Source organism: Amphiura filiformis, chromosome 19, assembly GCF_039555335.1.
Source record: "Amphiura filiformis chromosome 19, Afil_fr2py, whole genome shotgun sequence".
NCBI classification, from domain to species: domain Eukaryota; kingdom Metazoa; phylum Echinodermata; class Ophiuroidea; order Amphilepidida; family Amphiuridae; genus Amphiura; species Amphiura filiformis.
The window spans coordinates 24615393-24628249 of record NC_092646.1 but is presented as its reverse complement, the minus strand read 5'-3'; the positions used below and the strand labels follow the sequence as shown (position 1 = coordinate 24628249).

Here is a 12857-nt window from a genome sequence, read left to right as displayed (position 1 = left end):
TCAAGTCATTGTTTCAGCCGAAGATATGAAATTTATATTGAAATCGATGAAGTTTAGCGGTATCTTTTGAAGTATGGCGTGTCAATCATTAGGCGGATTAGGATTATAATTATCAGTAAGCAATTTTAGGTAAATAAAACTGACATTATCAAGTGGCCTCGTCGAATCACAGCAACGTTTAACTGGGAGCATAACTGGAACTGCGACATTTTGTACCTGTTCTTATACAAATAGGCCTATATCCTGATATTAGCAAGAAGTTTATCCATACTTTATTTATAGGCCATAAAATGGAAACCTTGTAAATTTAAACTACCCAGCAAACACAAAACTTTCCACGGAAAACGTTTACATGTCGTATTATATTAAGGGTATAAATGGTTTTAATAACATTCAGAAAACATTATTGAAAACTTGATGCAAAACATCATGTTAGCAAGCATTGACAAAATGGTTTGCAAAAGTGTTTGCCAAAAATATTCTGGAATAACATTTTGACAGCATTATGAAAATGCTGCAGAGTTTTTTTATATAAAACGTTTTAAATATAACCCAACATTTGAATGTTATCAAAACGTTCCACCAAAAAGCGTTTATAACACGTCCTTTAAGACGTTATAAACGTGTTAAAATTAGTAAACAGGTAAATTCTCAAAAAGATGGATTCGCTTTCTTAAATTTTTCTCTTGTACCATGTATTTTCCAAACAAAATATTTTCTGCTACATTCATCCATTACAAATGAAATCATTTTGATACAGCTTGTAGGTAAAATAATGTTCTTAGAAATTCGCTTTCTTAAATTTAAGCTGATACATTTCCCACACATTTGTACCGGGGTTCGAAAATACTACGAATTTGTGTATATCAAAGCTTATCAAACTAATTCATTTTGCTCTTGTGTCTTATATTTTCCCAAAAGTTAATTTTCTGATATATATTTCAGAGATCATCTTGAACAAGAATAAATTTGATGATATCGAAACAGTCCTAGCAGGATGATTATGATGATAGCGCCTTCAATTCAATAAGTCCTAATTATTTTCAAGTAGTTCTTTCAAGTCATTGTTTCAGCCGAAGATATGAAATTTATATTGAAATCGGTGAAGTTTAGCGGTATCTTTTGAAGTATGACGTGTCAATCAAAACCCGGCAGACGATTAGGCGGATTAGGATTAAAAGATAGAAAATTGATATAAGTAAATATCGTTTTTGAGATATAATATCGCTTTTTTTTAAAGAAATTTTTTAATTCATGCAAAGTTGATTTCATTATAGGGCCTATAATACAAAATCAACCCTGCGTGCTGGACAAACTTACTAAGATAATTTAGATCCTATTTTATAAATGACCTGACCATCAAATTATAAGCAATTTTAGGTAAATAAAACTGGCATTTATCAAGTGGCCTCGTCGAATCACAGCAACGTTTAACTGGGAGCATAACTGGAACTGCGATATTTTGTACCTGTTCTTACAAATATATCCTGATATTAGCAAGAAGTTAAGATCCATCATTTATTTATAGGCCCTAAAATGGAAACCTTGTAAATTTAAACTACCCAGCAAACACAAAACGTTCTACAGAAAACGTTTGCATGCAGGTTAAAAGGGTATAAAAGGTTTTAATAACATTCAGAAAACATGATTGAAAACTTGATGCAAAACATCCTAACATAATGTATATAAGTATAGCGTTTACAAAAAATGTTTGCCCAAAATATTCTGGAATAACATTTTGACAGCATTATGAAAATGCTGCAGAGTTTGTTTCATATAAAACGTTTTAAATATAACTCAACATTTGAATGTTATCAAAACGTTCCACCAAAAAGCGTTTATAACGTCTTTTAAAACGTTATAAACGTGTTAAAATTTGTAAACAGGTAAATTTTCAAAAAGATGGATTTGCTTTCTTAAATTTAAATTAACACATTTCCCGTAAACGTGTACCGGGGTTTGAAGATTTTATCACTGATTTGTATTTACATTCATTTTTCTCTTGTACCATGTATTTTCCCAAAAAAATATTTTCTGCTACATTCATCCATTAGAAATGAAATCATTTTGATACAGCTTGTAGGTAAAATAATGTTCTCAGAAATTCGCTTTCTTAAATTTAAGCTGATACATTTCCCACAAATTTGTACCGGGGTTCGAAAATACTACGAATTTTCGTATATCAAAGCTTATCAAACTAATTCATTTTGCTCTTGTGTCTCATAATATTTCCCCAAAAGTGAATTTTCTGGTATATATTTAACAGATCATTTTAAAGACGGATAAATTTGATGATATCGAAGTAGTCCTAGCAGGATGATCATGATGATAGCGCCTTCTTTCAAGCCATTGTTTCATCCGAAAATGTGGGATTTATTGTTAAATCTTTTGAAGAATTGCTGTCAATTATCCACCAGACGATTAGACAGATTGGGCTTAGGTTTTCAGTTAGATCAGACCTGAGACTAGTATACCTAAAGGTATTTAGGTATACTAGTCTCAGGATCAGACTGATTAGTTTTAGGGTTTTTTGTTTTTGTTTTTTTTTGTTTTTGGCGTTTGGGGGATTTTTTTTCAGTAGACAAATCGACAACGCGCATTAATTTTCGAGCAATAATATAGCGTTTATATTTATAAGTTTTTTTTCAATTTGAAAAGTCCAGTAAAATGGTTATATTCATGCAAAAAAAAACCTACATGAAAAATGATTTCATTTATTTGAAATACAAAATCAACATAGAGTACTGCACGAACTTATAATAATTTTAATATTTATAAAACTTATAAAAATGACATGATCATCAAATTATCGTCAATTTGACTCAAATTTTGAGGTATTTCCATGTCGCTTCGTCGACTCGGATCATAACTGCGACATTTTTTATCCTTTTCTTATTAAGAAGTTAAGATCTATTGTTATAAATATATAAGTAATCGTAGGCCCTAAAATTGAAACCTCATTTTAATTTAAACTGCGTGTCAAACAATGATTCGTAAATGAGTTTTCTCAAAGGATTTGCTTTCTTAAATATAAACCAATATATTTCTGAATAGGTATTTTCGTCTCAGATTTGAAAATTCTTAAAAACTTCTTCATTTTACTCTTGTGCCTTATATTTCCCAGAAAGTTAATTTTCTGGTACATACATGGATATAGGAGATCATTGTTTGATGATGATCATGATGATAGCACCTTCATTTCAATAACTCCTAATTATTTTCAAGTTGTTCTTTCAAGCCATTGTTTCAGCCGAAGAAACTAAATTTATATTGAAATCAATGAAGTTTAGCGGTATCTTTTGAAGTATGGCGGGTCAATTACCCGGCATGCCGCAGTCGATTAGGCGGATTAGACTTCCAAGAGTGGAGGATTAGGCCTTCGATGGACGAAGATTTTCATTGGTCGGCGAATCTGAAGTGGAGTCACAAATTATGCAAATTAATGCTGGTGTTATTTGATTGGTGGGTTTATCGATTGTGCCACTACCCTTGAACTTAACTAATAAGAATATAAGAAGTATTATTTTCGCAGTAGTGACACTTCGCATTTGCATTCCGTTCAGTTCACCACGTAAAAATATTTGGCTTCTAATTTTGAAAATCGCATTTTACAATCGTCTAATTTACTAGTTCTACAAACTTGCATCGTTATAACAACTCATCATGGATTTTGCCATTGCTGACCGTTACGATATCTCCTACGATCTGGTGTGGTTCAACAGACAAGCTTTCGAGGCAGACTTCAACTCATCTTCATTCGAGATGGAAAGTAAAACGACAGATGATGTTTGGCTTGAACTCAAGGAAGAGCTGCGGTTAGACAGAAATGGTAAGTCTCTTTTTACTTTATAGCATATTTGCTAAATATTTTAACTATTTTGTATCGGCATTGGTTAATTTAATTTTTCTTTAAATATTTTAATGAAAGGCCTTTGTCGGTTTTGTAGAAAAACTGTACAAAAAGAAAGAAATCGAGCTACATGCCGGGCTGCATTTTCCCGGGGCATTTTCATTGTGAGATTTGTACGATAAGCTAAAAATGCTTTTTTTTTCTGGAAATATTTTAATGAAATGTTTTTGTCGGCTTTGTAGAAAAACTATACCAAACGAAATAAATCGAGTTACATGTCGGGCTGCATGTATCATTGTGAGGTTTGTACGTTACGATAAACAAGATTTTAATGAATAAATGATTTGATCATGCAGATGCTTTAGGTTATTCGGATTTCGCTAAAAATGTAGCTTTAACATTTATTTCCCATTTTACTTTTGCAGATCTTCATCACGACCAGGGGAGTTCTCTGCCATCAAGTCCAAGCACACCCGTGGCATCATCTAAATCGACCTCATCTCCAGATGAAGACGAAGAGCAGCTCATCTTTGACATGGAAGTAGACGATCTCCTGTCCGTCTTTACCCCCGGGGCTTGTAAGTGTTGATTGTCTTGTATTTATGAACATTTTAAATGCGAGTTTAAACAAATCTATGGTTTAAATTAATTATAGAAGAATTTGAATCGAGTAACAAAATAAGATGAATAGACGAAGCTTGATTTTGTCTCTAGTTAGAGATTAATTACACAGGTTTCGTGTTGTTTAATACTTTATTTCATGAAGTTACGTGCTTATGGCATATTCTCATTTCTGATGATTCGGGACTACTACATGTACTGATATTTTTCGTGATTATTGTTACTCCAGCAAACAAATGACGTTTAAATGTCGGGTTATATGATTTATAAAGGGATAAGACGTTTTGATAAAGTTCAGAAAACACTTTTGAAAATTTGAAAACGTATTGACATACGGTAAGGTTATTCAATATTTTACAAAACAAAAAATATTTTACAATAACAAATTTGATAACATTGTTAAATTATTATTGTATGTTTTCATATACAACAACAACGTTTTAAAAATATTTGTGTGTTTGCTGGTATATGTTTTCTGGTGGGTTTTTTTACTGCTGGTTTTATTACATTAACCATGTTTATTGGAAAAACAAAATTTTCGTGCCTTATTTGTCTGTATCCGGTTAACATGGTTACACCAGATTTTAATCAGTGCATTTGAAACATTATTCTATTTGCTCTATTTCAGACAAATTCATCACTATCCCTCCCATCGTCTCTCCATTGCCGACGACGCCCGTCTTCTCCTTCCAGTCTCATCAAGTGAGGGTTCCATCACCATCGACGCCGCTCTGCAACAGAATCCCGTTAACGTCTACCGATGGAGGTTACGGCAGTGACGAAGACTTTGACGATGTCACGTCATCCCCAACAAGTAGGCCTACGCCAAACCAGGTGAGTTCATAAATACACTATTTAGATGGTATTAAAATGTAAGAATGTGTTGTTAACATTTTGTTGAATGAAGCTAAATAGCTCTAAATGTAAAAGGGAGTAGGCCTAGTCCAATAAGTTATAAAAAACAAACCTAGACAATTGTGAGGATTTCTTAATAACTGTGACATTTTTATGTCGGAGTTGTAATGGTCCTTCAACCCCAAAAATATATTTTCATTGTCTAGATTAGAGGATTGATGATGGTACACCTTGAAGTTTTGAATGCAAAAACGCACTTTTACAAATTGCTTAATGAAGGTGTTTCGTTTCGACACTCTCTGCATCATAACTCAAGGACCACAAGACCTTTTTGGGAACAAATGTGTATCTTCAATAGTACGAATGGTCAAAATTATTTGATATCAGAAGGACATCCCTCATAATTATTCAGAAATCAGAATGCAATTCGATATGTCATTATGCTGCTCTCATGTCCCAGAAAAAATACTGTACAAAAATTAACGTTGCTACCCGAGCCATTGACGCTAAAATTCAAAGGATGCACCAGCACGATGCCAATGATGTAAGCTAACGAAACTGCCTGAATTATTGTTCTACAATTACGTTAACTCTGTGTTCTTTATCCTTTTCTTTTTTCCAGACTTTGTATTCTCAGAGGCCACACCGTCGCAGACCTTCATGTGCCAGGCAGCTATTTCCAGAATCACGCGATGACTGCTCATGAAAAGGCTCAACCCATATAATTTTAATAAGTGCAATATAATGAATAGTGAGGACTCAAGAACAAAGACAATCAATGAAGGAAACATAATGTCGCCCTATATCTTTTGTTGAAGCAGGTTTCCACAAATAATCTTCACGGGACTTCTCCCATATACAACACAACTTCTACGACACATGTGACGGACCCTCTGTAAGACGGAATCTTATAATCGGGAAAAAACACTTAATTATACGAAAGGGAAAGTGCTAAACACTTAGTGCTATGGTTACTGCCCATGTTTGTGCGTGCATATCTTTATACACGTTCAGTTTCTCAGTTATTGAAATATATTGAATTGAAAAAAGTACATAACAAGCAAGGGGCAGAGGCAAATGTAATTAGATTTTTGTAAATCATTATTTGCAAATATTGACCGTGTAGTGTCATTATTTATTGTTTTAAATACTAGCAAACACAAATCTTCAAGTGTCAGGTTATATAAGGGTCATGAAAACGTTTTGAATGAAAAAAACACTGCAAAAACATTTTTTAAATCTTGACAAAATGTTTTTGTGAAATATTTTGCAAAATACCGTGTCAACATTTAAAGAACATTATGGGAGGATGTTTGGGAGCAAGTAAAATGTTTTTGATTTTTATAAAAACGTTTTATACTCTTTATTATAACCCGACATTTACAAGTTTTCTGTCAACGTTTTAATAATGCTAATATAAAAAAAAAAGTTTTATGATTTCTGGGACGTATAATTTCTATAATTTTATTGATATATATGAATGTTATATTTTTCTATGTTGTTGAAATAAAATACCAAATAAAATAATTTTCTGTTATTGTATAGCTAACCGAGTTGAATTAGTGGTTTTAAACTAAGGGGTGGTGCAATAATTATGTGTACCCCGTGCCCGGGTGGTGAATTATGGGGGGGGGAGCTTTTTGGCAGGCCAAAAGAGGGGAGGGGGAAAGCATTTTTTGGCAGGTCGAAAGGGGGCGGGGTCAAGCGATTTTTGGCAGGTCGAAAGGGGGGCAAGTGATTTTTGGCACAGATATTTTGGGCACCGTTTCTATATTACACCCTAGCTAAAAAGGCGTAGGCCTATAGGAAAACATTAGGAACACGTTCTAATATGCACAATTTCCTGCTTGCTGCGCTCGCATTATTTAAGACAATTTAAAGTTTTAAATTCGGGTTCCTCAAAATCTTAGTGTGTAAAGGGGGGGGGCAAAGGTTTTTTGGCACGTCAAAAGGAGGGGGGGCAAGCGATTTTTGGCAGACCACTTTGAGAATTCACCACGCCGTGGGTACACGGTTTAAAGTTGAAACATTATTCTTGGTGCAACCGATCGATAATTTAGAACCTTAAAAATGACCTGACCATCAAAGTACATGTAAAGCCTAAGCAATTTTAGGTAAATAAAACTGGCATTATCAAGTGGCCTCGTCGAATCACAGCAATGTTTAACTGGGAGCTATAACTGGAACTGTTACATTTTGTACCTGTTCTTACAAATATATCCTGATATTAGCAAGAAGTTAAGATCCATCATTTATTTATAGGCCCTAAAATCCGGGGGGCACTCCAACTTTGGAGGTGACCCGTATGTAGGGCTGTTAAGACCCCCTTTTTTTTATCATCGCTGTCACCCAAAGACCCCATATTTTTTTTACGAACACATGCTCTGTCACCCGAAGACCCCTATTTTTCCATTTGATCTATCACCCAAAGACTTACAAGTTCAATTTGAACAGCAACTTTAATTTATCACTGATTTTGTTACTTATTTTGAAAAAACAATGAAATTTGAAGCCATTTAGAACTAGAAATTCGACTTCCGAGGTTTTTGCGACGCTGTTTCGGCTCTCACCCAAAGATTCCATTAAAAAAAAAAGTCATGTTCTCACCCAATGACCCCATATTTTTTACAGTTTGCTCTCACCGAATGCCCCTTAGTGCGAAAGTGCCAGCCCTATACACCTATATCCATTTCATATTGAAGTGCCCCCCCTCCCCCGGGCCCAAAATGGAAACTTCGTAATCTACCCAGCAAACACAAAACTTTTCACGGAAAACGTGTACATGTCGGATTATAAAAGGTTTTAATAACATTCAGAAAACATTATTGAAAACTTGATGCAAAACATCCTAACATAATGTTAGTAAGCATTGACAAAATGGTTTGCAAAAATGTTTGCCAAAAATATTCTGGAATAACATTTTGACAGCATTATGAAAATGCTGCAGAGTTTTTTCATATAAAACATTTTAAATTAACCCAACATTTGATCAAAACGTTCCACCAAAAAGCGTTTATAACACGTTTATAGCGTCTTTTAAGACGTTATAAACGTGTTAAAATTAGTGAACAGGTAAATTATCAAAAAGATGGATTCGCTTTCTTAAATTTAAATTAACACATTTCCCGCAAACGGGTACCGGGGTTTGATGATTTTATCAATATTTGTATTATTTTACATTCATTTTTCTCCCGGGATTTTTCTCTTGTACCATGTATTTTCCCAAAAAAAAAATATTTTCTGCTACATTCGACTATTACAAACGAAAAACCGATGGGTACCAATCATTTTGATACAGCTTGCATTGCTTGTAGGTAAAATAATGTTCTCAAAAATTCGCGTTCTTAAATTTAAGCTGATACATTTCCCAAAAATTGGACCTGTGTCTTATATTTCCCCAAAAGTTAATTTTCTGATATATATTTAAGAGATGATCTTAAACAAGAATAAATTAGATGATATCGAAACATTCCTAGCATGCAGGATGATTATGATGATAGCGCCTTCAATTCAATAAGTCCTAATTATTTTCAAGTAGTTCTTTCAAGCCATTGTTTCAGCCGAAGATATGAAATTTATATTGAAATCGATGAAGTTTAGCGGTATCTTCAAAGTCTTCAAAGTTCAAAGTTCAAATTTATTTTATCAATCAATATCATACATAGCATAGCATATATAATAATAACATTGAGTACAATAGATATAGTTTAATAAATATAATAGCAATTAATAATAAGAGTAAATTGCAATAATATTAACAAAAAGATATATTGATAATAATTTGTGATGGTTAATATAACTTGAATACATAATCTATGTAATATATAATATTACTGTTCATGACGTTAATATACAATATATAATAATATGTTTATATGTGGATATAGGCAATTTACAAATCAGATAATTTATCTTAGTTAATATAATAATTAATGTGGCTAAAATAATATTGACTGACGAGGACCCTGCTAAACGCATAGCGTGGAGCTGCAGGGACCTCAATAATTAATCAAATATAATTTATCATGTGTATAAACTGGTGACGGTATAGGGACAAAACAAAACAATACAATACAAGTTATCCGACTAGATTATAGAAAGCAAAGAAGGAAGAAGAAGAAAGAAGAAAGAATAAGGATAATTGAGCGTAACAGAATAGGGACAGCTGAATGATTATGAGCACACATTACGGGGTAGTAGCATGGCTATAACAACCGATGAGGGTTTTTTTAAAACAATATTTAAATGAGGCTAGAACGGGAATTTTTTATGTTTGAAGTAAGACTGTTCCAAACCAACGGACCTTGTGAACAGGATGTATTGCTTGCCAGAACAGTATTGGACGGTTCAATAAATGGGTCGTGAGCGTGTCTAGTGTCATAATGGTGGGACAGTGTTTGAACTTTAAAAAATTGTTTTCAATGAGGTCAGTAGGTAAAAGGTCATGGTGAAATTGAAACATAAATGAAGAAAGTTGGATTTTATAAATATCATGAATTTTAAGGGTTTTTAAGGATGCGAAGAGTGGGTCTGTGTGGGCTAACCAAATAGAATTAGTACATGTGCGAATTACCCTTTTCTGCAATCGAAAGAGTGGTTCAATATTGGAATTATTGGGATCAGCCCAAATCATTGCACCATATGACAAATATGGCAATACAAGGGAATTGTACAGAGTTAGAAGAGACTCTTGAGGCAAGAAGGGTCTGACCTTTCTAATAACTCCATTGTATTTAGAAATAATTTTAGAAACATGTTTAGTGTGAGAGGTCCATGACAAATTATGATCAATGAGTATTCCAAGGAATTTGGTGGTCTGAACTTTTTGGATGGGTGTATTATTAATTTTAATATCAATTTCAATATCAGGTTTGTTATTATGTTTATTTTTGAAAATAATATAATTAGTTTTTTTAATGTTTAATGATAATTTATTTAGTTTAAACCAATTTGAAATATGATTAAGTTCATTATTAACTATTATTTCTAGTGTCTTAGGGTTTTGATGTGAGAAAAGGATATTCGTGTCATCGGCAAACAAAATAAAATGGGGTTCTTTAGAACAAAGTGGGAGATCATTAATATATAAAAGAAATAATAACGGTCCTAGAATCGATCCTTGAGGAACTCCGCAATTGATATCTGCAGGAGTAGAGAGGGCATTATTAAAGGAAACCTGTTGTTGTCTTCCAGATAGGTAGCTCTTAACCCAATCATTAGCAAGACCTCTGATACCATATTTATTGAGTTTGTCAAGAAGAATGTCATGGTTTATGGTGTCAAAGGCCTTGCTAAGATCTAGGAATATGCCAATTGTGTGAATTTTGTTGTCCAGGTTGTCCGTTATTTTACAATAAAGTTCGTTAATAGCCATGTATGTGGATCTCTTAGGCCTAAAGCCAAACTGATGGGGAGTTAGAATGTTATGATGCTCAATGAAGTTAAAGATCCGTGCATAGACAATTTTTTCAAGGAGTTTGGAGATAGATGGAAGGATTGATATAGGCCTATAGTTGGTGACATCATGTTTATTATCTGCTTTAAAAATGGGTGTTACATTAGCATGTTTTAGTGCAGTAGGGACAGTTCCTGAGGCAATAGATAAATTGAAGATATGGGAGAGGACACCACAAATGGATGGAATTATTTGTTTTAGAAGATTATTACTTATGTCATCAGTTCCACTACTGTTGCTATTTTTTAAATCAGATGTTAATTTAACAAGTTCTTCTGGAGATGTAGGATGCATAAAAAGTGAATTGGGGTTTGAATAAGACGACAGGGGAGGTTTAAAGTCAGTAGGTGGATCAGATATCTTACTAGCAAGGTTGATGCCAATATTGGCAAAAAAAATTATTAAAGTGTTCAGCAATAGTTTGATTATCAGTTATTCGTTGACCTTCATTATTGTTAAAGAAATCAGGGAATTTAGTTTTTTATTACGACCAAGTAAATTATTTAAAGTTTTCCACATTTCTTTAGTATTATGTTTATTGTTTTCAATTTTTGAGGTGATGTGTAATTTTTACTAAGACGAAGTAGAAGGTTTAGATGGTTACGATAGTTTTTATATTTTAGTTTATTATCATTTGATGGGTTTAGAATGTAAGCTTTATATAACTTATCTTTTGTTTGGAGCGATTTAATTAGTCCTTTAGTTACCCAAGGTTTTTGGGTGAGTTACGTTTAGATATTATATTAGTTTTAATTGGACAATGTATGTTCAGAAGTGTAGATAATTTAGAATTAAATCTGTTGTAGGCCTCGTCTGGATCTAGTATGTTGGTTAACTGATACCAATCAACAAGGGACAATGCGTTGTTTAGACCTTTGATATTGTTAGGTTTCATATGCCGTGTTTTCTTTATTACAGGTGTGCGTGGTACTGCGTTAGGCCTACATGTTTTTTGTTGGGTGAGGAAAATAGGAAATGGTCTGAAAGGTCGGTGACAATAATACCGGAGTTGATTTGGGATAAAATGTCATTGGTGAAAATGTTGTCAATCAAGGTCGCGCTGGTATGTCCATGGATGTTGGTTTTAATGCGGGTTGGTCGATCAATTGATGGGATAAAATCATGGGAATAAAGTATGTTAAGAAAGTCACTAACTTTGGGATCGGTATCATGTACGAGCAAATCTAAGTTGAAGTCACCCATCAGGTAACAGGGTTTTTTTCATTGGAAATGGTGTTCAGGGTATTGCTCAGTTGATCTACAAAATCACTGTGAATAACGTACTCGGGTTTGTAAAGGATACCGATGATGGTTTTTGTAGAATTTTGGGACACCTCAATGAAGAGAGAATCGCAATCTGCACAGTCAAGGGAAAGGTCGGGTCTAAGGCAATAATTTATATCATTGTTGATAAAAAAGAGACACCACCTCCACGACGGTTTGGACGAACACAGTTCTCCCTTGAGTAATTATCAATGTCAATCAATGCAGCCTCATCTTCAGAGTTAAACCAGGTTTCAGAAAAACCATTATGTTAAAGTGATGGTCCAAGGAGGCCAAATAGTTAACAATGTCGTTGGAATGTTTGTTGAGACTGCATGCGTTATGGTGAAACAAGGACAGGGTACATGTATTGATAGGGGGATCGTGAGTATTTATATTTTCATTGGTGTAGTACTGGCAAGGAATATCTTTGGGGCTGGTAACATCGGTGCTATCAAGAAACTTATCAAACGGGTGCAGAGAGCTGTCAAAGGCAAAGGGTTGGAAAATAGAGTTAGATAAGGAGTCGGACATAACAAGTATACAAAACAAATAGACTTAATATATTACTTAACAAAGAAGAAGCAAATTAATTTGCAAAAATATCTGAATTAAAACAAAAAATATAATTTGGATCAAGCGAGTGAGCATCTCGCTAAAAATGGAATATAATGAAAATAACTTAATGACATTAATTAATTAATGAAATATCTGTCCTCAAGCGGATCTTCAGAGTACAACATTAAAGAAGGTTATTCATGTGCCGATACATATGGATAGGAAGTAATCACACAATCTTAAAATGCCGATGTT

The 12857-nt window shown here is 33.6% G+C and overlaps 1 protein-coding gene and 1 long non-coding RNA gene across 2 annotated transcripts in view; both read left to right on the top strand.

Annotated features, from left to right (window-relative positions):
• The first annotated feature begins 3495 nt into the window (after nt 1-3495).
• Nucleotides 3496-12857, top strand: part of LOC140140310 (uncharacterized) — a 42307-nt gene continuing 32945 nt past the window's right edge. The window contains exon 1 of the mRNA XM_072162086.1: nt 3496-3829. Coding sequence (XP_072018187.1) covers nt 3664-3829 — 166 coding nt within the window. The 5' untranslated portion in view covers nt 3496-3663. The remainder of the gene's footprint in view (nt 3830-12857) is intronic.
• On the top strand, nt 5093-6347 carry LOC140140309 (uncharacterized). The gene is made up of 2 exons (XR_011857248.1): nt 5093-5305; nt 5949-6347. It is a non-coding gene; the product is annotated as an uncharacterized lncRNA (long non-coding RNA).